The 25,974-nt window shown below is 44.1% G+C and overlaps 1 protein-coding gene across 1 annotated transcript; it reads left to right on the top strand.

Moving 5' to 3' along the window:
* Positions 1-1,344: 1,344 nt before the first annotated feature.
* LOC144667995 (cyclin-dependent kinase 6-like) lies at positions 1,345-24,185 on the top strand. Its single transcript, XM_078529690.1, has 7 exons — positions 1,345-1,565; positions 4,469-4,604; positions 10,374-10,541; positions 11,722-11,831; positions 13,417-13,467; positions 15,111-15,246; positions 22,673-24,185. The coding sequence occupies exons 1-7, from the start codon at positions 1,345-1,347 to the stop codon at positions 22,799-22,801; spliced, it is 951 nt and encodes a 316-aa protein (XP_078385816.1). The 3' UTR covers positions 22,802-24,185.
* The last annotated feature ends 1,789 nt before the right edge of the window (positions 24,186-25,974 follow it).

The following is a 25,974-nucleotide window of genomic DNA, read 5'->3' as shown; positions in this document are numbered from 1 at the left end:
CAGGAGAACTCGATCCTGACAGTGGAATGCTGAACGAGGGGAAAAGAAACCTCACCCAAAGACAGACTTCTCTCATCAAAATAATGGGGAGGATTTTCCCTTCGTCGGGTGGGCGTGGCGGGCAGGCCCGGGAGCGGCCGCGCAACGGTCTGCCGCCCACAATCGGGCCCTGACCGCGGCTACACGCTGGCTGGTCAGTTAACGGCCAGCCAGCGTGAAACATGCGCTGAGAGCCTCAGCGCTGCCGGGGTGGGAGCGGGAGGAGCGCAGAATTTTGTGCATGCGCAGGGGTGCGCTCACTGAAAGCTCCCGGAAAGCACAGAGCTGCCTCAGGGAGATGAAGGATTTAAACATTACAAATAAAGATCTGAAAAATAAGGGAAACGTCCCCACATGTGACTCTGTCACATGAACAGGGACATGTTAAAAATTAAGTCTAAAAATTTTTACTGTGTTTTCATTCACAGTTGGGAACCTCATGGATGAGGTTTCGTAAAAAATGCAAAGGCCGCTTGGCCTAATCGCCCAACCATAAGGTTGGATGGGCAGCGAAAAATTCAAATTAATTAATTGATTAATGGGCGTAATAGCCCTCTTAATTGTCGGCGGGCGCACTGCTGACTCTCGCGCGCACCCGCCAACCGAAATATCGCGTGATGATGTCGGGATGATGTCGTTATGTGCTATTTCACGCTCGGGCGTGTCTGGCGCGCGCCCACACGCCGAGCTGACAATCGTGCCCAATGTTAAAATGCTGCTCACTTTTGGGAAGAATGGAAAATAAATTTTGAAGGATCCCAGTACCCTCCACCATCTCCCGTACTTGGATAAAAACAAAAAACTGCGGATGCTGGAAATCCAAAACAAAAACAGAAATACAAGTTGAAGGGTCATGAGGACTCGAAACGTCAACTTTGTTCTTCTCCGCCGATGCTGCCAGACCTGCTGAATTTTTCCAGGTATTTCTGTTTTTGTCCCGTACTTGGATGTTTGTCAGTTGACTCTTTACATGCAGAGGTTATGCTTTTTCAACAAAGATTGTATGTAGACTGTCTCACCTCCTCTCTTCATAAAACCCCTTATTTTCCTAGAAAAAAATGATTATCCCTCTTGGCTGCTATACTGTGATTGGTAACACAGCTATCAAAGACAAACCAATATCTTGAGATAGTGTTTATATAAAATATTAATCCTAGGTAATCTGAATTCACAAAATATTTCAATCTTCAAACCATTTTCAGAGCTTGACTTGAAAGGAATATATATTTGTGAGGATATTGCTGCTAACAACGTTCTTTTACTCCAGGCAGTGCTGTTCAGTCTTGGAACTGATCACCAGTGAGAATGGAAAGCAGTCATTCTGTGCGATACGAGCTGATGGCCGAGATTGGAGAAGGAGCTTATGGAAAAGTGTACAAAGCAAGGGACCTGGAAAATAATGGGAGGTTTGTGGCACTGAAAAGAATTGAGATCCCAAGAACACAGCAAGGTATCCCTTTCATAGTAATTCGGGAGGTGGCCTGGTTAAAACAGTTAGAAGTCTTTGACCATCCAAATGTCATCAGGTGAGGTTACTCATGCATTGAAACCGTTCTGATTTTCCTCCTGTGTCTTCCCTCCCCACAAGTGTTTACCCTTTGTTCATTCTTTTTGATCAATAAGATGGGATAATCAAGCCTCTAGTCAACCATATACTTCTATCAACCAGTCTGGAGTTATTTTTGAGTGAGGGAGAAGGGGGCCTTCAACTAATTGTTCTGCTTCCTACACCTAATTTAGCAGAGGCTAGTGCAGCTCAGTTTTTGAAGAAGGATGAGTGCGATACTGTTGATCTTTCAAATAACGGATTGGTGAAAGAATAGACATTTTCAAAGTGACAAGCATAATAGCATTGCTGAAAAGAAGAGACATTTTTTGTTGAAGCTTTTCATCTTGCACTCATCAGGTCAACCTGTAAGAATACCAAATGTAAAGGGAACAACAATTTATACTATATGAGAAGAGAGCACTGATTGGTTGGCAAGTGGACTCTGATTGGCAGAGGCATTGCCATGGATCAGTTGGTGCATTCTCCATGGTAACACCTCTACCAATTAGAGTCCACTTGCCAACCAGTCAGTACTTTCCTCTCATACCGTATAAATTGTTGTTCTTTTTACATTTGGTATTCTTGCAGGTTGTCCTGATGAGTACAAGACGAAAAGCTTTGACAAAAAATGTCTCTTTTTTTCAGCAATACTCAAGTTCTGTACTAGCAAACATCATAGCAGTAAATATTTCCCTGATTTACATATCAATTTAATGCTATGTAGAAAAGTTCCAGATTTGAGAAACCAGTTTGTTATCTGGATTCTTTTTAATCAAATGAGAGGTTCTTGCCTCAAGGTATAGAAACCTAATCGTGCTGTTGAAAAAGCGCAAATTTTAAATCTCAGCTCTTATCTCTCCTTTAATCTCTGAAATAATGTCCAGCCAAGCAAGGGGAAATAGACCTGCCCCCGGTCTAAACAACTGTTTGTCTTCAAGGCATTGCCGGAGTTTATGCAACAGTGGCCCAAGGTAGCAGTTCTTCCAAATTTTTGTTCACCCCAAAGGAACGGCCAATTTCAGAATTTCAGTCAAGAAGTTGTGGATCCACATGGGTACTGCCATACCTCCGCACGATGGTTATCCTGCTACCATCACTGTAGACTTGAAATGGCTGTTCTTCTCTGGCTACTCATTTCCAAGTAGATTGACTGTTATCTGAAGAAGGCCAGTGATGCACTTGGCCTTGTTCTGCAGAGCACTGCCAGTTATTCAGCTCGTCGAGTGGCTGCCATATTTAATTAGTCCAGGATATGACATCATCATAAACCATTTCATTGCATACGGAACAGCAAATTATTACAGTCTATTCTATTCATCGTGAAAAAGTTTTGCAAACCAAATGAATTAAAACAGCTGCATGTTTCATAGGCGCTCGTGGAGAGACATACTGACTTCCTTGACTTGAATTCGTTGTAGTTGCAGGAAAGGTGGTTTTGCTGACTAATAGCAAATGGAGGACATTATTTCTTCTTAAACTTGAACAGTTGATCAGCATCTGTTGCTAGGAATCTGCAGTTCATGAATAAACATCCTAGGTCAGAAGTTTTTCAGCTATCTGATCCAAAAAATGCACACAAATTTGCTTGGATGCATTTTAAAGATTGAAGAATAACTCCTGGGACAGAATGTTGAGGTCGTCGGGCGGGCCCAGGAGTGGCCGGGGAACAGTCTGCCGCCCGCAATCGGCCCTTGACTGCGAATTCACGCTGGCTGGGCAGTTACTGCCGGACTGGGGGGTAGGAGGAGGGCAAGCGCTAAAGTCTGCACTTGCACGGGGGAAGAGCGCACTGAAAGCTCCCTGAGGGCACAGAGCTGCCTCAGGGAGTTGAAAAATTGGACTTACACAAATAAAGATTTTAAAAATGATATAAACATGTCCCCACATGTGACTCAGTCGCATGAAGAGGGGCATGTTAAAAAATGATGTTGAAAAATTGTTATTGGATTTTTATTTACTGTCGGAAACCTCAACCCGCCCGTGGATATATAAAAATACAAAGGCAACCTGGCCGGTTTGCCCACCCGCCAACCAAATGGTTGAACGGGCAGCGAAAAATAGAAATAAGTTAATTGATTAAGGGCCTTAATAGGCCTCATAATTGTCGGCGGGCGGGCTGCTGACTCTCGAACGCACCCGCTGACCAAAATATCGCGCGATGACATCAGGACACTCACCCGACATCATCGTGCGCTATTTTACCCCCGATCGGGTCGGGCAAGCGCCCGAAAGCGGGACGTAAAATTCAGCCCCTGATGGTCTTTGGCCTCACTGGTCTAGTTATAACAAGCATTGGTTAAACCAACTCAACACAGATCAGCCCGCTACATGAGGCTTGAGTAATACCTTCCCATTCATTTGTTCGGTGCGTGCTCAACAAATTTTGGCAAAGACGGTGACAATTCACTTTGCCTGACACTGATTTTAGCAGCTCATCAAAAGCCCTGTGATCATGGGCTCTGCTCAAAACCGAACAGAATTTTAAGCGAAAGCTGGATAAACGCATGAGGGGGAAAGGAATAGAAGAGTCTAATGATAGAGTTAGATGAATAAGAGTGGGAGGAGGCTTGTGTGGAGCATAAAAGGTAGCATTGAGCAGTTTAGGCAAAATGATTTGGCAGTGCTCCTAAATTTGGACCAATAATTGCCAAAATCAGGTATTTTACTAACTTTAGTGGTCTGTTTTCTCCACAGTGACTGCAACCTAGCAACTTCTCAAACACAACTTATCTAAAGCTTACGGTGTCTCATCTGAATCAACGCTTGGCATTCATTGTGCCTTTAACATAACATCCCAGGGCACTTCACAGGAGTGTTAACAAACAAAATTTGACAATACCGAGCATTGCTGCAGTGAAGGTTTTTCCCTCTGTTATTCAGGTTATTTAATGTGGATCTTGGATCTCAGACGGATCAGATAATGAAGTTGACACTTGTGTTTGAACTCATTGAACAAGATTTATCAACGTTCCTAACGAAAGTTCACAAGCCAGGCCTTCCTCATAATAAAGTAAAGGTAGGCCGGATATAATAGAATTTCTAACAGTTTTGTCCTGGAGCCTCAATGTGTTGGAAGGTAGTGAGAAATGATTGAAAGTGTTGATTACTGTTCAAGGAGTGGAAATCTTCAAATTCATTCCTGAGTTTAACTGACCCCAATTTGGAGAAGATCAGGTCTTTCTGAATATGTCTGTCACACATAAATGTGGATTTTTGTTCAGAGTCTGATTGTCCATTGTACTGGCAGCACACCTTCCAATGGAGATATTGGCCCAGGTGTTTTGTCCTCCATGTTTTGTGACTAGAGAGACAGGCACAATGTACATGACTTGAACCGTATACCTAAGTACACCCATATGCATAAGAAAATCAAACTCTACAACCAAACAAATCTCCACCTGTGAAATATGCCATGCACCCAGCTCCCAAATGTGTGTCTCCCTCCTGATTGTACTTGTACAGGGAGGGATTGGGATTTTGGGGGTGTCGGGGTGGACGCATGGTGCCCAGTTTTCAGGCATACAGACACTGGCAGCCGACTGAGGTAAGTACAGGTCAGCTGACCAGCAGAGGCTTGAAGCCACTATCACCTGGTGCTGGTGCAGGAAGAGGAGGGTGAGATAGGAGGCCCAAAGAGTGATGTAAACAGAGGGGGTAGGCTGCAGCCCATTCACAGGCAGGCTGTTTAGAAGGCAGGCCTCGACTGACATGTCTGTCAGAAGATGTTTGAAGAGCTGTACCCTTCTCACTTCACAGCAGGCGCCATCGGACAACTCCTTGACTTATTCCGAGATGGCTCAAAGCCTTGGTCCAGATGCTGCAGAGCCTTAACTGTGGAGATGAGTATGACTACAGTCCTCGACATTGAGAAGTCTGGCTCCTTCCAGACATCCCCGGTGAATCTGTCACATAAGTTGAGGAACAGCTTTCGACAGTTCACTGACACCTTCCTCCAGAGAAGCTGGAGAGCTCATCAAATTTGGAATGCTTCCAGTAGAGTAAAGGCAGAGGGCATCAAATTTCTTCAGAATGACTGGCTTTCCCAGAACGCTTGGTGAAGCTGGAGTGCATGTGGCTGTGAAGGCTACCCTTCAAAACCTGCAAATTGCTACCGCCCCTTAGATATATGGTGATTTGTGGCTCTCAGCTTCACACCTTCCCTGTGAATGAGCAGCACATGGGTGCCTATCACAATGCACTATTGTACAAATCAATCACTGCATGCAGACTGGAGGGTGGCATCCCAGTGGAAGGATGTGTAATCAGTGACAAGACCTATCCCAGTGCTGTGCTAGCTGATGCTGCCTTTTTGCACCAATTAAGTGCATAGTTAGAAGGTAATTAGACAGAGTCAATATTTTGTGAAAGGGAAATCATATTTAACCAATGTATTGAAGTTCATTGAAGCAGTCATAGATGCTGTGGAACCGGTGGATGTACTTAGATTTTCAGAAGACATTTGATAAGGTGCCACATCAAAGGTTATTGCGGAAAATAAAAGCCCATGGTGTAGGGGGTAACATATTGGCATGGATAGAAGATTGTCTGGCTAACAGGAAACAGAGTAGGCATAAATGGGTTCATTCTCTGGTTGGCAGGATGTGATGAGTGATGTGCCACAGGGATCAGTGCTGGGACCTCAACTCTTTACAATTTATGTAAATGACTTGAATGAAGGGACCAAAGGCATGGTTGCTAAATGTGCTGATGACACAAAGATAGGCAGGAAAGTAAGTTGTTAAGAAGACATAAGGAGGCTACAAAGGGACATAGATAGGTTTAGTGAGTGGCAAGATCTGGCAAATGGAATATAATGTGGGCAAATGTGAAATTGTCCATTTGGGAAGGAAGAATGAAAAAGAAGCATATTATTTAAATGGTGAGAGATTGCAGAGCTCTGAGATGCAGAGGGATCAGGGTGTCCTAGTGCATGAACCGCAAAAGGTTATTATGCGGGTACAGCAATTAATTAGGAAAGCTAATAGAATGTTATCATTTATTGTGAGGGGAATTGAATATAAAAGTAGGGAGGTTATGCTTCAGTTATACAGGGCATTGGTGAGACCACATCTGGAGTACTGTATACAGCATTGATCTCCTTATTTAAGGAAGGATGTAAATGCATTGGAAGCAGTTCAGAGAAGGTTTACTAGACATGGAACGGGTGGGTTGTCTTATGAGGAAAGATTGTGCAGGCTAGGCTTGTATGCGCTGGAGTTTAGATGGGTAAGAGGTGACTTGATTAAAACTTGTAATAAATACCCTGAGGGGTCTTGACAGGGTGGATGTGGAGAGGATGTTTCCTCTTATGGGATAATCTAGAACTAGGGGGTCAGTGTTTAAAAATAAGGGGTCACCCATTTAGGACAGAAATTAGGAGAATTTTTTTCTCTCAGAGGGTTGTGAGTCTTCGGAACTCCCTTCCTCAAAAGGCGATGGAAGCAGAGTCTTTGAATATTTTTAAGGCAAAACTAGATAGATTCTTGGGGCAGGATTTTACACGGGGGTGGGGCCCACTCGCCGACACGTGGTGACGTTGGGGGGAATTCCCGACGTCACCGCGCCCCATTTAAATTTTCAGGAAGGCGGGGGCTCAGCAAAATCAGCTGTGCGCCCGCCGACCTGTTAATGGCCAATTGAGGCCATTGACAGGGTCAATTAAGTAATTAAAGGACCATAGAGATAGAATGTGCTTATGTTGTTGTGAGGGCACAATGGTATATATAGATACAGCAACTGTTGGCTGAGCATCATCAAAACTGGTCAAGAGGAGCTAATGGACGTTCAACTAATCTTTGCCTTGCTGAGCAAGTTTTGTAGTGAAAGAGCAATTTATGAATTCTGAATGTTGCAAAATATATGTCTTTACATTTGACATTTTGTTAACATTGCTATACTGATAGAAGGCACTTCAATTTTTGTCATATGAATAAGTTCCTTGAATCCTTAAGGTTGGCAGACAGGCCAGGAGCCCCGATGGGATCTAGAAAAAATATGGAACCTTATCCACGGGCGGGATGAGGTTTCATGTAGGCTTTAAAAAATTTTAATGACGGTTTTGTAAAAATTATGGACATGTCCCAACTCATGTGACATTGTCACATGAGGGGGCATGTTAGGGAAATTTTATTTTTCTACTTTTTATCTTTTTTGCATTTACAGCTGTACTTAGCCTCAGGGAGATGAGTGCGCTCTTTCGTACACATGCCCACACAGGGAGTGCATAGCCCTTCCATGCGGACGTCACGCTGGGCGGGCCTTAATTGGCCCGCCCACATCAAACGGCGGCGCGCCTCCAATCGGGGACGCCGATCGGAAGTGCGCCTGTGCGCGCCCGGCCATCAACCTCCCCCCCCCCCCCCCACACACCCCGACGGGGGGGAAGATTCAGCCCTTGATAAGGAAGGGGTTGAAAGGTTATCCGGGGTAGGCAGGATTGTCAAGTTGAGGTTATCAGATCAGCCATGATCTTACTGAATGGCGGAGCAGGCTCAAGGGGCCGAGTGACCTACTGAGCTGCTCCTAATTTGTAGGCTCGTCTCCACCAGGCAGATCATTGAGAAGACGATCAGGGTGCTGAGAAGCCATTTCAGGTGTTTGGACTGGTCTCTGGGTGTCCTCCAGGGAGGGTAGGGAGTATTGTGATAGATTGCTGCCTGCACTACTAATCCAAGACAGAGAGACTGGACCTCAGAGATGAGCTGTTACAGGCAGCAGATCAAGTGCTGCAGGAACCCAGCCAGTCCGGTGGAGTCATCTCTTCGAAAGGGCAGGGTAATCAGATCTTGTGCCACAGGCTGTCCCCCAGTGAACCCTTACCCTAGGCAGAGGTCAGAAGCAGAACCCTCTGAAACTGATCAAATGAGATGCATCCAAGGATACTGAGGGGAGTGAGAATGAAAATTGTGGAGGCACTGGCCATAATTTTCCAATCTTCCTTAGAGTCAGGGGTGGTGCCAGAGGACTGGAGAATTGCAAATGTTACACTGCTGTTCAAAGAAGGATGTAAAGACAAGTCCAGCAACTACAGGCCAGTCAGTTTGCTCTTGGTGGAGGGGAAGCTTCTAGAAACAATAATTCAAGACAAAATTAATAGTCACTTGGGCAGATTTGGGTTAATTTAGGAAAGTCCATGTTGCTGAGTTCACAGATTTCCAAAAGGTATTTGATAAATAGCTGCACAACAGACTGGTGAACAAAGTTAGAGCTCATGGAATAAAAAGGGCAGTAGCAACTTGGATATAAAATTGGTTGAGTGACAGAAAACAGAGCAGTGGTTAATGGTTGTTTTTCATACTGGAGGAAGGTGTAGAGTTCCCCAGGGGCCGGTGTTTGGACCCTAGCTCTTCCTGATACACATTAATGGCTTAGACCTTGGGGCACAATTTCAAAATTTGCAAACAATACAAAGCTTGGAAGTATTGTGAACCATGAGGAGTACAATGCAGAACTTCAAAGGGACATAGCTTGGTGGGATGGGCGGACAAGTAGGAGATGAAATTTAACGCAGAGAAGTGTGAAGTGATTCTTTTTGGTAGAAAGAATGCGGAAAGAGAGAATACAAAATAAAGGGTACAATTTTATAGGGAATACAGGAGCAAAGGGAACTGTGTGTTAATGTGCATAAGTCATTGAAGGTGACAGGACAAGATCAGAGCACAGTTATAAAGCAAACAGCATCCTAGGCTTTATCAATAGGGGTATGGAGTAGAAAAGCAAGGAAGTGATGTTAGCCTTGTATAAAACAATGGTTTTGCCTCAGCTTGGAGTATTGTGTCCACTGGCATCCTGGCACCACTCTTCAGGAAGAACGTGAAGGCGTTAAGAAAGGGTGCAGAAAAGATTCATGAGAGTGGTTCCAGGGATGAGGAACTTCAGTTACATAGGTAGATTGGAGACATTGGGACTATTTTCCTTGGAGAAGAGAAGGTTGAGAGGAGATTTGATAGAGGTATTCAAAATCATGAGAGATCTGACAGAATAGATAGGGAGAAACTATTCCCATTGGTAGAAGGATCGAGAACCAGAGGACACAGATTTAAGGTAATTGACAAAAGAAGCAAAGGTGACATGAGGAAAATCTTTTTCGCGCAGTGAGTAGTTAGGACCTGGAATGTACTGCCTCATAGTATGGTGGAGGCAGGATCAACTGAGGCATTCAATTGGATATTTATCCAAAAAGAAAGGATGTGCAGGGACATGGGGAGAAAACAGGGGTGTGGCAGTGGGTGAATTTCTCCTTCAAAGGGTCAGCACAGACACGATGGGCTGAAAGACCTCCTGTGCTGTAGCCATTCTATGATTCTATAAAAATGTTTGTCACTGCTAAGACGATACATTTTCTCACTGTGGCAAAACCCAGGCCTTCTCACAACAGATGTGGATGAAAGCTGTATGGGATACATGACGATCAGTGGAAGACAGATGGTCCCCGCGAGAGACGCTAGGTAGTCTGGAGCTCTTTTCTGGTAAGGTACATGATAAGCATGTGGAGGTCCAGACAACCTGCGAGATCAGACTGGGATGACAAACTATAAATGGCAGTGACTGGACTCCACAAAAAGACAGGGCCCTTGTCCCCCACCGAAGAGTCGGACTCTTTCCATCTCGAGTTCCAAACGGTGCATAATTACCAACACTTCAAAACTACCAACCAGCAGCAATGTACCAAGCAGCAATGTACCAATGTCATCTCCAGCATGTATGTGAAACTGTAGAATAACTTTCTTTCTAACAACCTCACTTTTTACTTCTTCCTTTAACAGTTTTATCATTGTGCATTTAGGACATAATGCTACAACTATTTAGAGGCTTGGATTTTCTCCATTCAAACCGTGTGGTACATCGAGACTTGAAGCCACAGAACATCCTGGTTGCAAACAGTGGCCAGGTGAAGCTAGCAGACTTTGGCTTAGCCCGAGTGTACAGCTTCAACATGGCACTGACTCCTGTGGTAAGTCCTTAAAGTGTATTGTTGCATTTTTGGCCTGTCACATTGGTGGTGCCTTGGCCTTTCAGGCAGTAGGGAGCACACACAGGCAGTGCTTTTACAGGCAAAAGGATTCAAGGTCGACAGCGATCTTTAATTCATGAAATGGACACCTTGGGCTGGATATGATGCAGCCCGCCATGTTGGGAACCAGGGTGACCAGGCCCACTTAATCACAGGAGACACCCCATGTCAGCCTCCTGGCAGAGGCAAACCCCCCCCCCCCCTCCCCCGATTAAGTTGGAGGGCGGAAGGGGCTGATATAATTCCAAGTCAAGGTGGTGGGCGGCTTGGAGGGGAATTGGTCTCTGTCTAAACCCACCCTTCAAGAAATGTCACACTGGCAAGGGCAGTGGAGAACTGTTACAGAATAGCACTCCAGGTTGATTCGCTATCTCTTGAGGGGCCAAATGCATAGCGTACATCGCAAGTTCAATAAATTATAGATAATTGGCTAAAAAGTAGATCATGAGATCGTGGCTTCAATCAGAATAAATTAGCGTTATGCGTTAGTCTGAAAACTGTTATTTCCTGGAACCTCCTGCTGTACGTTTTTGCACAGTGCACTAGGGTTGTATAATGGGGTCACAGGAAGCAGATTTACAGCAGGGATTCGCTTCATGGTGAGTTCAAAGACTCAAGTGGGTCTTCAGAGATGTACTGAAGGGAGTTAATGGTCTTCAGAATGACGAGAAAGGTAAAAATAACTAAGTACATTTCCCTGGTTTGTAAAAGTTCTATGGAAAAGCAGAACAAGGCCAACAAAACAGTTGTGTCAATTTTCTTCCTTTTTTTAAGCCACAATTTAAGACTACTCCCTCACTTGTGTGTCCTTGAAGTTAGTTGCCCTGCGCACAAAAAACAATCCCTCCTTGGATTATCAGGAATGAGAGTGTTTGATTTATTCATACTGGTTAAGTTTGCATTTTATAACCTTCAGTATAATATAGATGGAGCCCCCTCTTATTTCCCAAGCAGCCCACTTTCATGGCTTTAATGTAGAAATGAAAGTATATTTTTAACAAGTGCATCGTGAACTGCCTTCCCCCCTCTACCCAACCCCACTTCCATTATTACCATTGTTAATACCAGAACAGGAAACCTTTAAAGGTGGATCTTTCTAATTAATCTGTCTCTTGCTAAGGTTGTTACTCTGTGGTACCGAGCACCAGAAGTCCTATTGTATTCAAGATACACAGCAGCTGTTGACATTTGGAGTGTTGGCTGCATATTTGCTGAAATGCTTCAACTCCGGTAAGTTACCAAGCAGCTGACTGAAGATAAAATCAGGGATTTATTCAGAATTTCATGCCCATTTTGGTGCTTCTAAAATAAACCTGACGTGTTATTGATTGTTATAATACTCTGTTCCAAATAAAGATAGCATTTATCACCACCGTCAACACCCCTTTGTCCTTTTGTCTATGACATCTTTGGCAGTCTCTTCTTGGCCTCCACCTATCACTGGCCCCCTATCGAGCTCTACCTGTCCCACCCCCTTCTACCAGCTTATATTTCATCTCATTTCTATATGTCTTAGTTCTGATGAAGGTGCTTACGGACTCAAAACGACAACTGTATCCCTTTCCGCAGTCACTGACAGACCTGCTGAGTTTTTCCAGGTATTTTTGTTTTTGTTCTAGCATTTATTATTGCAATTCCTAAATCCTTGCTGTGTGCTGGAGCAGATCCATTCCCATATTGTAACCCCATTCTCTGTCATATCGTAACCAGATCCTTTGCAATATTTTAAACCCACCCTCTGTCTTTTCATAATGTAATCCCATTTTCTGTCATAGTATAACTCATTTTAATCCCATTCTGTCATATCTAATCTATTAGTTATAATAACGTAACTCCAATCTTCATTATAACGTCCCTACCTAACTCCACTTTCTGTAGCAATATGCACCCCTATTTTTCCCATTTTGTAATCCTATATAGGCCATTTTTGCTTTATGTAACCTCATGTAATCCTGTTGTCTGCCATACCATTATCTTATGCAGCACTAGCGCTGTTCTCTGCCATATCTAGATGCATGTAACACTACGTAGCTGTTTTCTGCCATATCATAACTCCATTCTTTGTCATATAGCAAAGCCATTAACCTCGTTCTCCGCCATACAGTAACCCCATCATTTACCCTATTCTCCATGTAACCTTGTTCTCTACCAGACAACCAGGATCGCGCCACATCATAACCCCATTCTGTGCTCCATTATAATCCCATGTAACCTCATTCTCTGTAGGAAAGTATTGCAGTGGAGAAAGTACACTGTAGTTCAAAACTTAAATTGTTTTTGGTTGGCAGAATCCTGTGAAATTTGAATTTGCGCAATACATTATTAACTACTGTCAAACTATTCTCATCTCGGTTCCAGTTTATGTTTTAAAGAATGGATTAAAAGCAGCCAAGCTTTCTGTTTAAAGAAAACAGGCTTCTGTCCACCGCCTCACAGATTGTGCAACGCCCTGTTCCTAACAAGAGGTTAACATTACGACAGTGAATGGAAATCACATCTATACAATATTGCTCTCCAGCTAAGCATCCAATACTTGCAGAAGATTAACTGTCAGGAGAGTAAAAAGGGTGAATAACACTGAAAGATAAAGCATAGCTGGAAGAAATTACATTGCATGGAGTACACCGAATGACTTGACACTGCGCAGAGCAGTGAAAGCCCGATTTTTATTCAGGGATTCGATGATGTTGAGGTTCAAAGAAAGATGTGGTTTATTATCTCCAGGGGCTGAAGTCGAAATAACAAAGTTTGTACTTTTAATCGTGAAAGGATCTCACATCATTTGACCGTCTTTATTTTTTTTTAATCATTTTAGACCCTTTCTTTGTGGCATCTCAGATATTAATCAGCTTCAAAAAATATTTGAGTAAGTATCACGCCTGGTACACAGATTGTGAATGATCCATGTGGTTGGAACCCAGGGCTCTAAAGTAATGACTGCTGACGAATAAATTGCTGGTGGAGTTTTACCATTTCCCCGGCCCATTCAGCTGTTATTAAATTTTGATAGCGAGTGTTGCAATTAGCTAGCAGTAACCCTCATAACTAATTTACAAGATTATGGAGAATAAGCTGCAGTTTGGGACTAAATTGAACCACTCCTTCAAAGAACCAGCACAGATATGATGGGCCAAATGGCTTCCTCCTGTGCTGTTAGATTTACCCTGTCATTGTGGTCCATCTCATCTGGTAAAGGGTTTCATGCTACAATCTGACAAAGGTTCTAAGCCCAAAATGTTAACTTTTCTTTACAGAGATGCTGACAGATCCTTTGTATATTTTCACCTCCCAGCAGTTTACTCTTGTTATCTCAGCAGTACTATCGATTGCTGTTAATGAGATTCCACCTTTCAGTGTGATATGCTGCCATACCAGAGACATAACTACCAGTCACGTAAGTACAGTGGCTGGGAATTCTGTGTCGAGTAACTCACCTCCTGACTCTCCAAATCCTATCCGCTATCTACAAGGCACAAGTCAGAAATGTGATGGAGGGTAAGTGCAGCTCCAACAACGTTCAGGAAGCACAGTACTATTCAGAACATAGCATCTCCCCTTTTTTGCCCCCACCCACACACCCCCCACTATCCACTACATTCAACATCCACTGCATCCATCTCCGGCATAGTGTGGCAGCGGCGTGTATCATCTACAAAACCCACTGCAGCAACTCGCAAAGGCTCCTTTGATAGCACCCGTAACATCTGTCATCTGGAGGAACAAGGGCAGCAGATGCGTGCCAACGACACCAGTTGCAGGTTCCCCTCCAAGCCTCACAGTATCCTGACGTGGAACTATTATCACAGTTCCCTCAGTGTCGCTGGATCAAAATCCTGCAACCCCCTCCCTAACAGCACTGTGGGTGCATCCACACCACATGGGCTGCAGCGATTCAAGAAGGCAGCTCACCACCCCTTCCTCGAGTGCAATTAGGGATAGAGAATTGCCAGTGACACTTGCATATATAAAAACACTTGCGAATATAAAAAAAGTTGGCTGGCATTGGACACTGTTAAATGTTAGATTTTAAGTGAGTGTTCAACAGCTGCACTGTTGGTGCAGTTGTAGGATAAACAGGATAAATGTCTTTTCCTCATTTACGTCATATTATCACTTATGATGTCTCCCCACAACCCCACCACCAAATCACCAGAATTTCTAACGGGACCAAAAAAGCAACAGGTGGATCTAGATTCCAACCCGAGTTCTGCTGCAGCTCACATCAACTAATTGTAAAACCGTAATTTAAATCAAGTTATTTGTAATGAATTAAGTAAAGGGCATTGCATGCTTCTGCATTAGCCTAGGCACCCAGCTGACTAAATCCCAGGGAGCAGTGGACGTGGAAATTAATGGGTGAGAAAAGCCATTTGAAATGGGTGCATTCTACATGATGATTTAGGAAGCTCCTCGTATTGAAAGTGGTCATTCGCTCAGCACATCATTAAAAGGCATTCAGTGTATAATGAGCTGCTGGTACTCGGATTAACCTTAGCCTTATCTTTTCAGTATGCTCGGTCTTCCTGATGAAGAGGAATGGCCCACTGATGCTCCACTGCCCTACAGCTCTTTTACTGCCAGGCCGCTAAAGCCTATTGAAGATTTACTGCCTCAGATCGATTCATTAGGAAAAGACCTACTACTTGTGAGTTTGTCTGCCTGACAATCAGTGTTATGTTTAAACAAAAGCAACATACATTTATCTAGTGCCTTTCACGTAATAAAATGTCCCAAGGCACTATACAGGACCTTTATAAAACAAAATGTGGCACCAAGCCAAAGAAGGAGCTATTAAATCAGAATGCCAAAGGCTTGGTCGAAGAGCTAGATTTTTAGGAGTATCTTAAAGGAAGAAGGTGAGGTAGAGAGGCAGAGCGGCGTAGGGAGAAACTTCTAGGGCTTGGGTCCTAGCCAACTAGAGGCAAGGTCACCAGTGATGGAATGATTAAAACTAGGGATGCTCAGGAGGCCAGAATAAGATGGGGGTAGATATCAGAGCGATGGGAGGCTGGAAGCTAGATTACAGAGATAGGGAAGAGTGAGGCCATGGAGAGATTTGAAAACAAGGATGAGAATTTTAAAACCTTGCTTGATCAGGAGCCAGTGTAGATAAGTGAGCACAGGGGTGATAGGGGAACGGGACCAGCTGCAAGTTAAGACATTGGTAATAGAGTTTTGGATGGTGTAGGGTAGAATGTAGGAGACCAGCCAGGTTTAAACAGAGTTAGATATCATTCTGTTCCTTCTTTACTGTGTAGACCGGATTTCTATCCACTTCCTCACCCTCACAGGCGCACATACACTTTGGACTGAGTTTTACATGCCCCCAGCAGGCGTGTTTCCCCACAGGGTGGGAGGGGGGGGGCCACGTAAGATGGAGTGGGCACCCATGGCACCACCTTGCCGCACATCCTCGAGCTCACCCCCACATTACAGGGGTGACGGGGCGCCGAAATCCGCAGCCTGTCTGCCATGCTTCAGTGGTCAGTTGAGGGTCACTTCGGCTTGTTATCAAGCTAATTGACCCTGATAATGTGCTGCCCATGGTGTGGGCAGCAGGGCATGAGCAGGAAGCCCAATGTTTCACCTCAAGTGGTTAAATGTCGGGAAGGAGATGGTTGGGGGTGGGGGGGGGAGGTGTCGCTGTCCGGGGGCTTCCCTTGCCGATCGTGGTGCGGCCCTTCCTTAGGTTGAACCTCTCCCCCTTCCTTCCTACTCACTCCCTCCCCCACCGACTGCCGCTCTCCCTAACCTACCCAAATTCTCCCAACCCAAGACCCCGGACTTACCTGCTCCAGGGATCCAAGGCGTTGGGGTCCTTTCTTCTCCTGCAGTCCCAGCAGCGGCCACTGATGCCTTCCTGGCGCTGCTAGGACTGATGGAGCTGCCAGCCAATCGGATTGGCCGGCAGCTCCCGAGGGGGCGACTCACTTGGCTCTCATTAACCGGCCCCGCAGTGCTTTTTGACTGTTTTCCTGCAAGAAAGGTCACATCCAAATTCCGAACCTTCATTTCCTTTCCTGTGGAGCCAGTATCTCTTTCCCAGGTGCTCTCTTTGTGACAAGTGTTTGTCCGCACCATACTTAGTGCTGTGCCTGGGTGCTGACCCTGAAGGGAGCGACCTAGCTGGCTGGTGAGTGACCCTAAGGGCTTCCTGAGATGGGAGTGGTCTCTCATCTCTTTTGGCTGGGGTTGTGAGATGGCCGTGCAGCTGCTGGCACCATGTCTGAGGCTGGATATCTGACTGGGTTTCCCCGCTTTCTAGCTCTGCATTGATCTTGTGAGCGGGGCATGTGGGTGTCGCGGGCGGTGCCAATCTGAGCAGATTCCTGCTGCTCAGCACACCCTCCAGCTCCCCTACCCGCTCGGGGGTGAAACAGGGCGGCAGTGAAGCTGCTGAGGCTCCCACTCCGGGGTTACGTCCAGACGTTTCCCAAACATGACGATCTCAGCCATCCTCGAACACCCAATTTGCCCCAAGTTTAGCTTGTCCTGCATTAAAACACCCACTCTCCCAATCTTCCATCCTCATGTTTTGCTTTCAATTCATAAACACACCTTAGTCCCACTTTATCTCTGCAACCTGCTGATGCCTTAATTACTTCGCCTTCCGCACCCTTTGGCACTCCAACTCTAATCTTTCAATAATCCTCCTTGCTTTGCCTCACTGTCAATGGCACAGGCTCCCGCCATCATGGCCCTTCACTCTTGGCCTCCCTCTTTAAACCACTTCTTCCCTACCCACCCTTAAAAACGTACTCAAAACCCATCTTTTTCCACCAAACATAAGACCACTTAACTCCCAAACTGTCTCCGTTTATTTTTTTCCTCCCCCCTCACCACTATGTCATCCCGTGTTTTATAGATGATGCAGCATGGTGCTTTTTAAATCTGTCACAACTTTGAGCAGACCCCAGTTCCTCACAGTTCTTTTTAGCATTCAGCTTCTTTAAGGTGCTTTCACTGGAAGTAGGGTCAGCTTTTGCCGTTTTTATATTCTTTTTATAATTAGAGGAGGAACTAAGAACTTAGTGTTCAGCTGCTGTCAGAATCGATCTGGATCTCATAAGGATTGAAGGTCAATTTGTGCTGGAGAAGAGGAAGAAACATTTTGAGACGATACTGGTCCAGAATCAGACAGTATCAAAATGGTCGAGTCTCCCAGGCTTTCTACAAGGGTGGCTTGATGCTGCAGCATCCTGTTCAGCCACTGGGGGGCCTTGCTGAGCTACATAACCAGCAGAGTTCTTTCTGCAGAGGTGAAAAAAATACACTGCAACATTTTCAGTTTTCCTGTCGTTTCCCCGAAACTGATACGCACTAAAATTGCAAATCACCAGAAAAAAAAGTGACAAAAAAGGAATTCCAGTACTTCAAGACACAACTGATACAGTTGGGGTAGATTTTTATCTGGCTGCTGGGTGTCACTTGCAGTGGGCCGGACTGGCAAAACAAATTGGAAGGGGAAACTATCCCATCAACTCCTTACCACCACCACAATTCCAGAATTTTCCACCAGAAGTGATGTCACCTACCGATTAGTCCACCTACCGATATACGTTTGCTTGCTGTTGGTCATAAAACCTGGCACTTCCTACATTTCAGATTCCAGATATGGGTGGGCACATCGTGTGTGTCAGACAAATAATGGGAGTACATTTATCCCCATCATTTGCACCATAGCAACAGAGGATGCTAGGAATGTTGTGAGTGCCTTGAAGAAATTTAAATTTTAAACACCCAAAATAATTGTAATCCTCCGTGAGGGAATGCATTATGCTCTCTCTACCCCAGTTGCTTCAAATTATTTTCAAAAAAAACCCCCCACAAACTTCCCCTTGGTTGTCCTGAAGCCAGACCGTGAGGCATCACTGCTACAGTCCTCCTGAGGCCTGCAGTAATGATGATCTTCCCCTTGAGGCAAGTACAGATCTCCCCAGGAGAGCCCCCCACCTCCGAGAAAACCTCCCTTTCACTTTAAAAGACACCATTTGTATTTTCGATGGTATAACCAAAGACATTAAAATAACCTGACCCCAGGAAAATAGCTCAAGCCTGGGAGCGCAGGTAGAAAAAACCTTGCAGCCGCAGCTTAACCATTACAGAGGAAGGCACATGTATGAATTTTGTTTGCCTAAAACATTCTCCAGAATAATTAATTACAATAGATAAAATCTAAAAACGTAAAAGTGGAAGCAGATAGTTTAAACGTGCTAAGGCACTGCATATTTATTTCTAATGCACGCAAGATTTAATTAAGACTCAGGGCTGTGGTATTGAACCATGTGGGCTGCGACTATTTCAAGTTCGGTCTAGGTTGCCATATGCAAAACGGGCACTTGAGAGGGCGGAATTGGACCTCGGCGTTTAGGAGAAACAGGAGGAGATAGACAATGGGCAGGCCGGAGCAGACTGAATTTCTGAGGCAGGCGACAAGAACAGACCGCTCTCGATGTCTCATCAATACTACTTTCTAATCATCAAGTAAATATCTGTTGATGACGAAACCTGGTTCTTTATCATTCCCAATTCCTAGGTGTTCAGCTATCAGGTTTTACGTTTTTTAACTATCTTGCCACAAGCCTCAAGTCACCGAATTGGCCAAAGTTCCGATGGCAGTGACAAAGTCTCATTTTTGAAGCTTCCTGTTGCTCTAAGATTTGAAGCTTTTTCAAAGATCAATAAACAAGGTTATGGTTGTAGGGATTAATACAGTACCTTATGTTGGGACATTAATTTGAGCCCAGAATTATCAAAGAGATTAATGGTTTTTGAGCTCTCAAATCTTACTTAATAACAATCTAGTATGGAAAAAAAAAAGTCAGCCTGCCCATTGAATCCCTCTTCTGAAAGGCACTGTACAATTTTTACTGTTGTAGACATTTAGTAACCACTTGATCGGTGGTATAACTCCCTACCTACAAAGATAGCCTGGAGCTATTCACTCTACTATCAGCCTTAATATTAAAATCTACATCATTCGATCATGACCATTCTTGTGCATTCTATAACTGGATCCCCGTGGCCTCGGTCAAACAGAAGCTCTGGGGATACTTGGCGAATTTGATTACCTATCATGTTGGCTCAATCTTACCCCTGAATGAAAATAATAAAGGTCATGGGCTAAGCGGTACTTGGGAGCTTGAGCACATAATCTAGGTTGAAAGTATTTTATTTTGGACTGTTGCGAAGGGTTTAGTTCTGTAGTTGGGCAATTTCCAATTTCCCTAGAACCTCTGTCCCTCAAGCATGGTGTCTTCCTAAACCTTAGAGAATGGAGCATTGAGGGAGGGAAATCTTCATTAGCAAAAATGCCGACAAGGAAGGAATAAGAAAACATTTTCAGAGTTTCAGTAATTGTTACTTTATTAATTGATTTCATTGTCAGTCAAGAAAAAGTGACAAGCTACAAAATCCCTTGACACAAACCGTGGATAAATATGTACCATCCAAATTTTCACCTAACGTTCAGCAGATAACATCCAAAGCTAACAAGGTTCTTGGGAATTCTGAGAAGGAACCTTAGAAATTGCAACAAAAATATCAGAGTTATACCTTACCCAATATTTGTTCATCCAGTCCTGGATTATGCAAGTTGCTTGTGGGATCCTTATATGATGAGAGATATAAATAAGATTGACAGTCATTTGTTAGTACAGAACTTGAATATTGATGAAAAAAGAGACATGCTCTCAAAGCTTTTTGTCTTGCACTCATCAGGACAGATTCACAAGAATACCAATTGTTAAGGGAACAACAATTTATACTGCATGAGAAGAGAGTGCTGATTGGTTGGCAAGTGGGCTCTGATTGATAGAGGCGTGGCCATGGAGAATGTACCAGGGAACAGTTAACTGCCAAGATTTTGTTAAATTCAAACCAGACAGGTCGACTCTGATTGGTAAAGGCATTGCCAAGAGGAATGAACCAGGGAATGGCTATCCCCCCAAGCTATGGTTTAGTTGAAAAAGGCGCAATATGTGGATATGATCCTTCTATCTGCAAAGGACAGGGCCCTGTGTGTGAATAAATGTAGCTTCTGGCATACAAATCATCCGCACTGCGAGCCTGTTAGAAAACCTTAAATTGTTTGTCCATGTAATTTTTAAGCACAATCAGGATTGTTTAGCAAGTGCTGTCCAAACGGGGAATCAAATCTAATGTTGGATGCTGTGTTTTGAGTTTTGCAAGCATGGGCTGGTTGGGTACAGTAAAAACTTTGCCTGTTGCAAACAGCCGAAGGGTCATGCTGTTCATTACGATCCGCCAGTCGTTGGGACCTACGGCCTTCATATCTGGCATCATGCCAGCACTGAAATTAATGACTCATTTGTGCAATAGGCAAAACGCCTTTTTGGCTTGACGGCAGCATCCTATTAATGGAGAATACCACTCGAGTTACTACTGCATAGTAGCAGTGTAAAACAGCTAGCTTCACCTATTACTCAAAGTGTTGAGACACCTTACCCTTCCAAGGTAATCGGAGGTAGACAGGGCATGTTTCAGGAGTAAAAGTGACAGCCGTAGACTCTTCTTGTTCCCTTTACAATTGGTATTCTTGTGAGTCTATCCTGATGAGAGCAAGACGAAAAGAGACAGCAGATCTCTTTCTTCAGCAATAGATAAGATTGAAGCGATCCAAAGACATGCCGCACGATTCTGCATGAATCAGTATAGTGTAAGATTTGGAATGGGAATCACTACAAAGGAAGGGGAAGAAAAACTAACCATGTTCTATAAAATATGGAATGGACTAGTGGGAATTGACAGAAACAAGTGCCTGGTGCCCTCTGGCATTGACACAACACGAGGTAGACATCCACTCAAACTACAGAGATGATTTGTTTCCAAGACAGTGTTTCAAGAATCTTTGTTCCCAAGGACAACCCCACAATGGAATAAGCTGCCAGAGGACAGTCACAGCCCCATCACTTGAAATCTTCAAGACCTGTGAGGGACTAAGACCTCACCCTACATATTTGGTAAAAATAAAATATACAGAGATACGCTCATTGCTATCTCTAAAAATTTAAAACTGGACAAAGACTTCAAATGGCTAAATTTATGTCTGTCTGCGACCCCGAACAAAAGGAGCTACCTGGCAGTATTGGAAAAACTCTCACCTCGTTACCTCTGCAGAAACACTAACAACACATTATGAGCTGCACAATGGTCCAGCTGCAGTGGTTCCTCAGCTAAAGGTCCATGTCACATGATTTCCACCTCTCCACTCTCCATGTGTACTCCTCGTCTGGGTCGCTGAGACTGTTGCATGTCTCTACTATTAAGAATTGAAAGGAAGGTTGCAGGGTCCTTTGTCTTAGCAGACTCCTATTGGCCAGCCAACGCAGATGCAATGAAATGCAAATGGTCTTTGTATAGCTCTCTTTGAATTTGGTCTGTGCAGCCCACAATGTGTCTTTAGTGGCTCTTCAGAGATAATGAGGTGCGAGTATCTTCAATACTGCCAGCTAGCTTCTTTTGTTCGAGGGGGGTCACAAAATGACTGGATCTATGCCTGTCTAAGTCTTTGTCCAGTTTTTTAAAAAATAAAGAGGATGAGGTCCTAGTCTGTCATACCGACAAAACCAAAGCAGAAGAAGCAGCCGGAATGCTTCTCGTTTGAGGTGGCCTCTCTGGGATGAGATTTTTAAGATGAGTTGGGCATAATAGATCCCTGGGCACGATTTGAAGCAGGGTAGGGTCTCCCGGTGTGCTGAACAACAAGTATCCCCCACCCAGCAGCACCAAAACAAATTAACTAATCATTTATCTCAGTTTGTATGATCTTGCTGTATGCAAATTCGTGGCTGCCTCTCCAACAACAGTGACAATAATACAAGGATAAGTTGCACTGCAGGCATGAAAGATAATAGATAAGCCTTCCCTTCCATCCAGTTGCAGTTGTTCCAAAGGACATTACATTTTATTGCTTTTGTTAATGAAGTATATTCGACATCAATGGTGTGAGGAAAGTGATTTTTAATCTTTAGCTTAGCCCACTGTTTGCTAATTTTATCCGCGTTAGTGTTTTTTTCCAAATTGGCCGCATTAATTCTCTTCTTTTTCAGAACTGCTTCCACTTCAGTCCAAACCGAAGGATGTCCACCTATGAAGCACTCGCCCATCCTTATTTTAGTGATATGCCAGAACATTTTGAGTCTGCAGTCACGAATGAACAAGAGAGCCCTTTGTGTTGAACTAAAGGGAGGCTAATCTCTAGTCAAAATCCACAGCAACTACAGAAATAATAGGGAGAAGTAATGTGGCTGCAAGTAATCATAGGTGTACAATAGTGAAATAGGTTCCATCTATTACAGCTGCAACCGTAATTGAAAAGTACTTCATCAGATATAAAGAAAGCACTTTGGAACATTCAGAGGTCATATAAGGTGCTATATAAATGCAATTTTTTTTTTCTTTGAAACACGGCCAGAAATGAATCGTTGCAATTGAAGAAAATTTCCAGCGTTTTGACTGCTAATCTTTTAGGTTTTAGTTTTGAATGATTGTGGTTGACGCACAATGTGTTATCATTAATAGAGCGCTATGTTTAGTAATCTTTGAGTGCCACGTGGCAGCCTTAAGAGTCACAGGTACATTTTTTTTTGTTATTGCTGCGCTAGAACCTGCAGTTTATGAAAGGTTTTTTTTTAACCCAGAAAATGAGCCCGCACACTGCAGCAAACACAATAAAAGTGGCAAGTGGGAGGCAGTGAGGCTCTGGAAGGCTTTGTATGGTATAAACTTAACGAACTGGGATCATTAATATTTTCTTAAAAAAAATAGAAACAGGTACAACTGAAATGTAGGGGTCTCTGAGGCATTTATACCCTGAGGAAAGTGAGTAACGTTAACCTATTTCAATAAATAAAATTAGATGAAGAGTACATCAAGGATGAATGCTTTATGGAGAAGAAGCAACAGGCACAGCTATGTTATACAAATAGACTGCCTTTAGTCGTTACCTGTTCCACACCCCATTTACAATACGTGTAAACATAGGGAGACTGAATTTCCTTGGGGCACTTTATGGGCAGGTGGGAGCAGACTTTCAGTCCCTTGCTCCACTTATCAGAAAGTAGGGGAGGAGTTATTACACAGCCATTGAAATGAACTTTTCCCCCCAACCAGGGTTTGCAAAGAGCTCCTTGTGTGTGGAAGCAGTGTATTTAAAAGCCCATTGGCCCTACTGCAAACAATATCAGAGCAGTCGCTCGGTTAATAACGGTGGAGCCAAGACTCTTATACTTCAGGAGGATATTACACCAACGCTTCACTCTCAAAAGCTTCGACATGCCTGAGGTGTAATGATGCTTGAAGGTTTTTTTCTTCAGCATTTCAGTATACCTTTTTATCACTTTTTCAGAGTCCAGGCTGAAAGAGCAAATCATATTAGCAATGTTCATAAAACTGCCCTGGATATTTTTTAATATAAAACATTCTGGATTATCATACTGAAGCTGCGAGAGGAACTTCCAGAGCACTTGTAAGTTCAAAAAAATTGGATGATGCCATTGTGTATGTGGTTCTGTACACAAATATTTTATCGAATGTGAAAACATAAAGTTTATGAAATGAAAACAAGAAAATGCTGGAAAAACTCAGCAGCCAAACCTGCTGAGCTTTTTCTAGCATTTCCTGTTTTATTTCAGATTTCCAGTATCCGCAGTCGTCTTGTTTTTATTTAAGTTTATGAAATACTTGAGTTTCCAGCGATGCGGTCAACATCTGTTTAGAACTGAGCTACAGAGAGCAGAAAGACCTCCAGTTTGATTTCTGCTCTGAGTTGAGTTAACCGGTTTGAGCTGGGTCGGTGATGGGGATGCTCAATAGTCTGACCTTGAGGGGAGGAAGTCAACAGCTTTTCCATCTCGAAGAGAGAAGAAAACTGTACCAAGCTCTGGGGAGAAGGCAGTGATGCAGCAACTGGGTGAATGACTCGTTCAGAGAGCCAGCACAGACACGACAGGCTGAATGGTCTCCTGGGCTGTAACCAACCATCTTTGAGCTTATGAAATAGGAGAAGTAGGCCATTCGGCCCCTCGAGCCTGCTCCACCATTCAAAAAGATCACGGCTGATCTGTTTGTGTTTCGAATTCCACATCTAACCCCGGATAACCTTTGATTCCCTTGCCTAACAAGAATCAATCTACCTCTGCCTTAAACATATTCAATGACCCTCCACCACCACCTGAGGCAGAGAGTTCCAAAGTCGCACAACCCTCTGAGAGAAAAACTTCTTATCTCTGTCCTAAATGGGCGACCCCTAATTTTAAAACAGTGCCCCTTCGTTCTGGACTCACCCACAAGAGGAAACATCCTTTCCACGTCCTCCTTGTCAATACCATTCAGGATCTTATATAGTTCAATCAAGTCACCTCTCACTCTTCTAAATTCCAGTGGAAACAAGTCTAACCTTTCCTCATAAGATAACCCGCTCATTCCAGGTATCAATCTCGGAAACCTCCTTTGAACCGCCTCCAATGCATTCACATCCTTCCTTAAATAAGGAGACCAAAACAATATTTAAGGTATGGTCTCACCAATGCCCTGTATAACTGAAGAATAACATCCATTCTTTTATGTTCAATTCCTCTGGTAATAAAGGATAGCATTCCATTAGCCTTCTTAATTATTTGCTGTACTGCATGCTAACTTCTTGTGACTCATGCATTAAATCACCTAGGCCAGGATTTCCCAGTCGGCCAGCAGGGGGTGGGGCCCGCTCACCAATGTGTAAAATGACGCAGGATGATGACGGGCGGAACTCCTGATGTCACCCTGCCCCACTTCAATTTTCAAGTAGGCGGGGGCTCAGCAGAATCAGCTGTGCGCCCGCAGACCTGTCAATGGCCAATTGAGACTAATTAATGGACCTGCCCGTCCAACCTTAAGGTTGGCAGGCAGGCCAGGAGCCCTGGTGGGCATTAGAAAAAGCATGAAACGTCATCCACAGGCGGTTTGAGGTTTCATGTAGGTTTTTTAAAAATGTAATTAAAGTGTATTTAAAAGTGATGGACATGTCGCAACTCATGTGACTGGAAATATTTTTTCTATTTTTCAGATCTTTTATTGTGGAGCCGATCTCCCTGAGGCAGCACTTATCTCAGCACAGGCTCAGGGAATTCCCCCCCCCCCCCCCCCAATTCCCACCTCCCCCCCGCCTGCACAGGGAGCACATAGCGCTTCCTTGCAGACGTCACGCTGGGCAGGCTTTAATTGGCCCGCCCACGTAAAATGGCAGCGCGCCCCCAATTAGGGGCGCCAATCAGAGGCGCGCCTCCGTGTGCCTGCTCTTAAACTTCCCCCCCAACAGTGGTGGGGAGAGGGGGGGTTATTCTACCCCTAGATCCCTCTGCACTTAGGAATT

The sequence above is a fragment of the Cetorhinus maximus genome, chromosome 25 (genome assembly GCF_964194155.1).
Source record: "Cetorhinus maximus chromosome 25, sCetMax3.hap1.1, whole genome shotgun sequence".
Lineage (NCBI taxonomy): Eukaryota > Metazoa > Chordata > Chondrichthyes > Lamniformes > Cetorhinidae > Cetorhinus > Cetorhinus maximus.
The sequence above is the reverse complement of the archived record's forward strand: the minus strand, read 5'-3'. Positions and strand labels throughout refer to the sequence as shown.

Excerpts from the sequence above, each read along its gene's own strand:
- LOC144667995 (XM_078529690.1), top strand. The coding sequence starts at position 1,345 with ATGGAAAGCAGTCATTCTGTGCGATACGAGCTGATGGCCGAGATTGGA. Across the intron at positions 1,566-4,468 it reads GACCATCCAAATGTCATCAG|GTTATTTAATGTGGATCTTG; the intron begins GTGAGGTTACTC and ends TCTGTTATTCAG. Across the intron at positions 10,542-11,721 it reads ACATGGCACTGACTCCTGTG|GTTGTTACTCTGTGGTACCG; the intron begins GTAAGTCCTTAA and ends TCTCTTGCTAAG.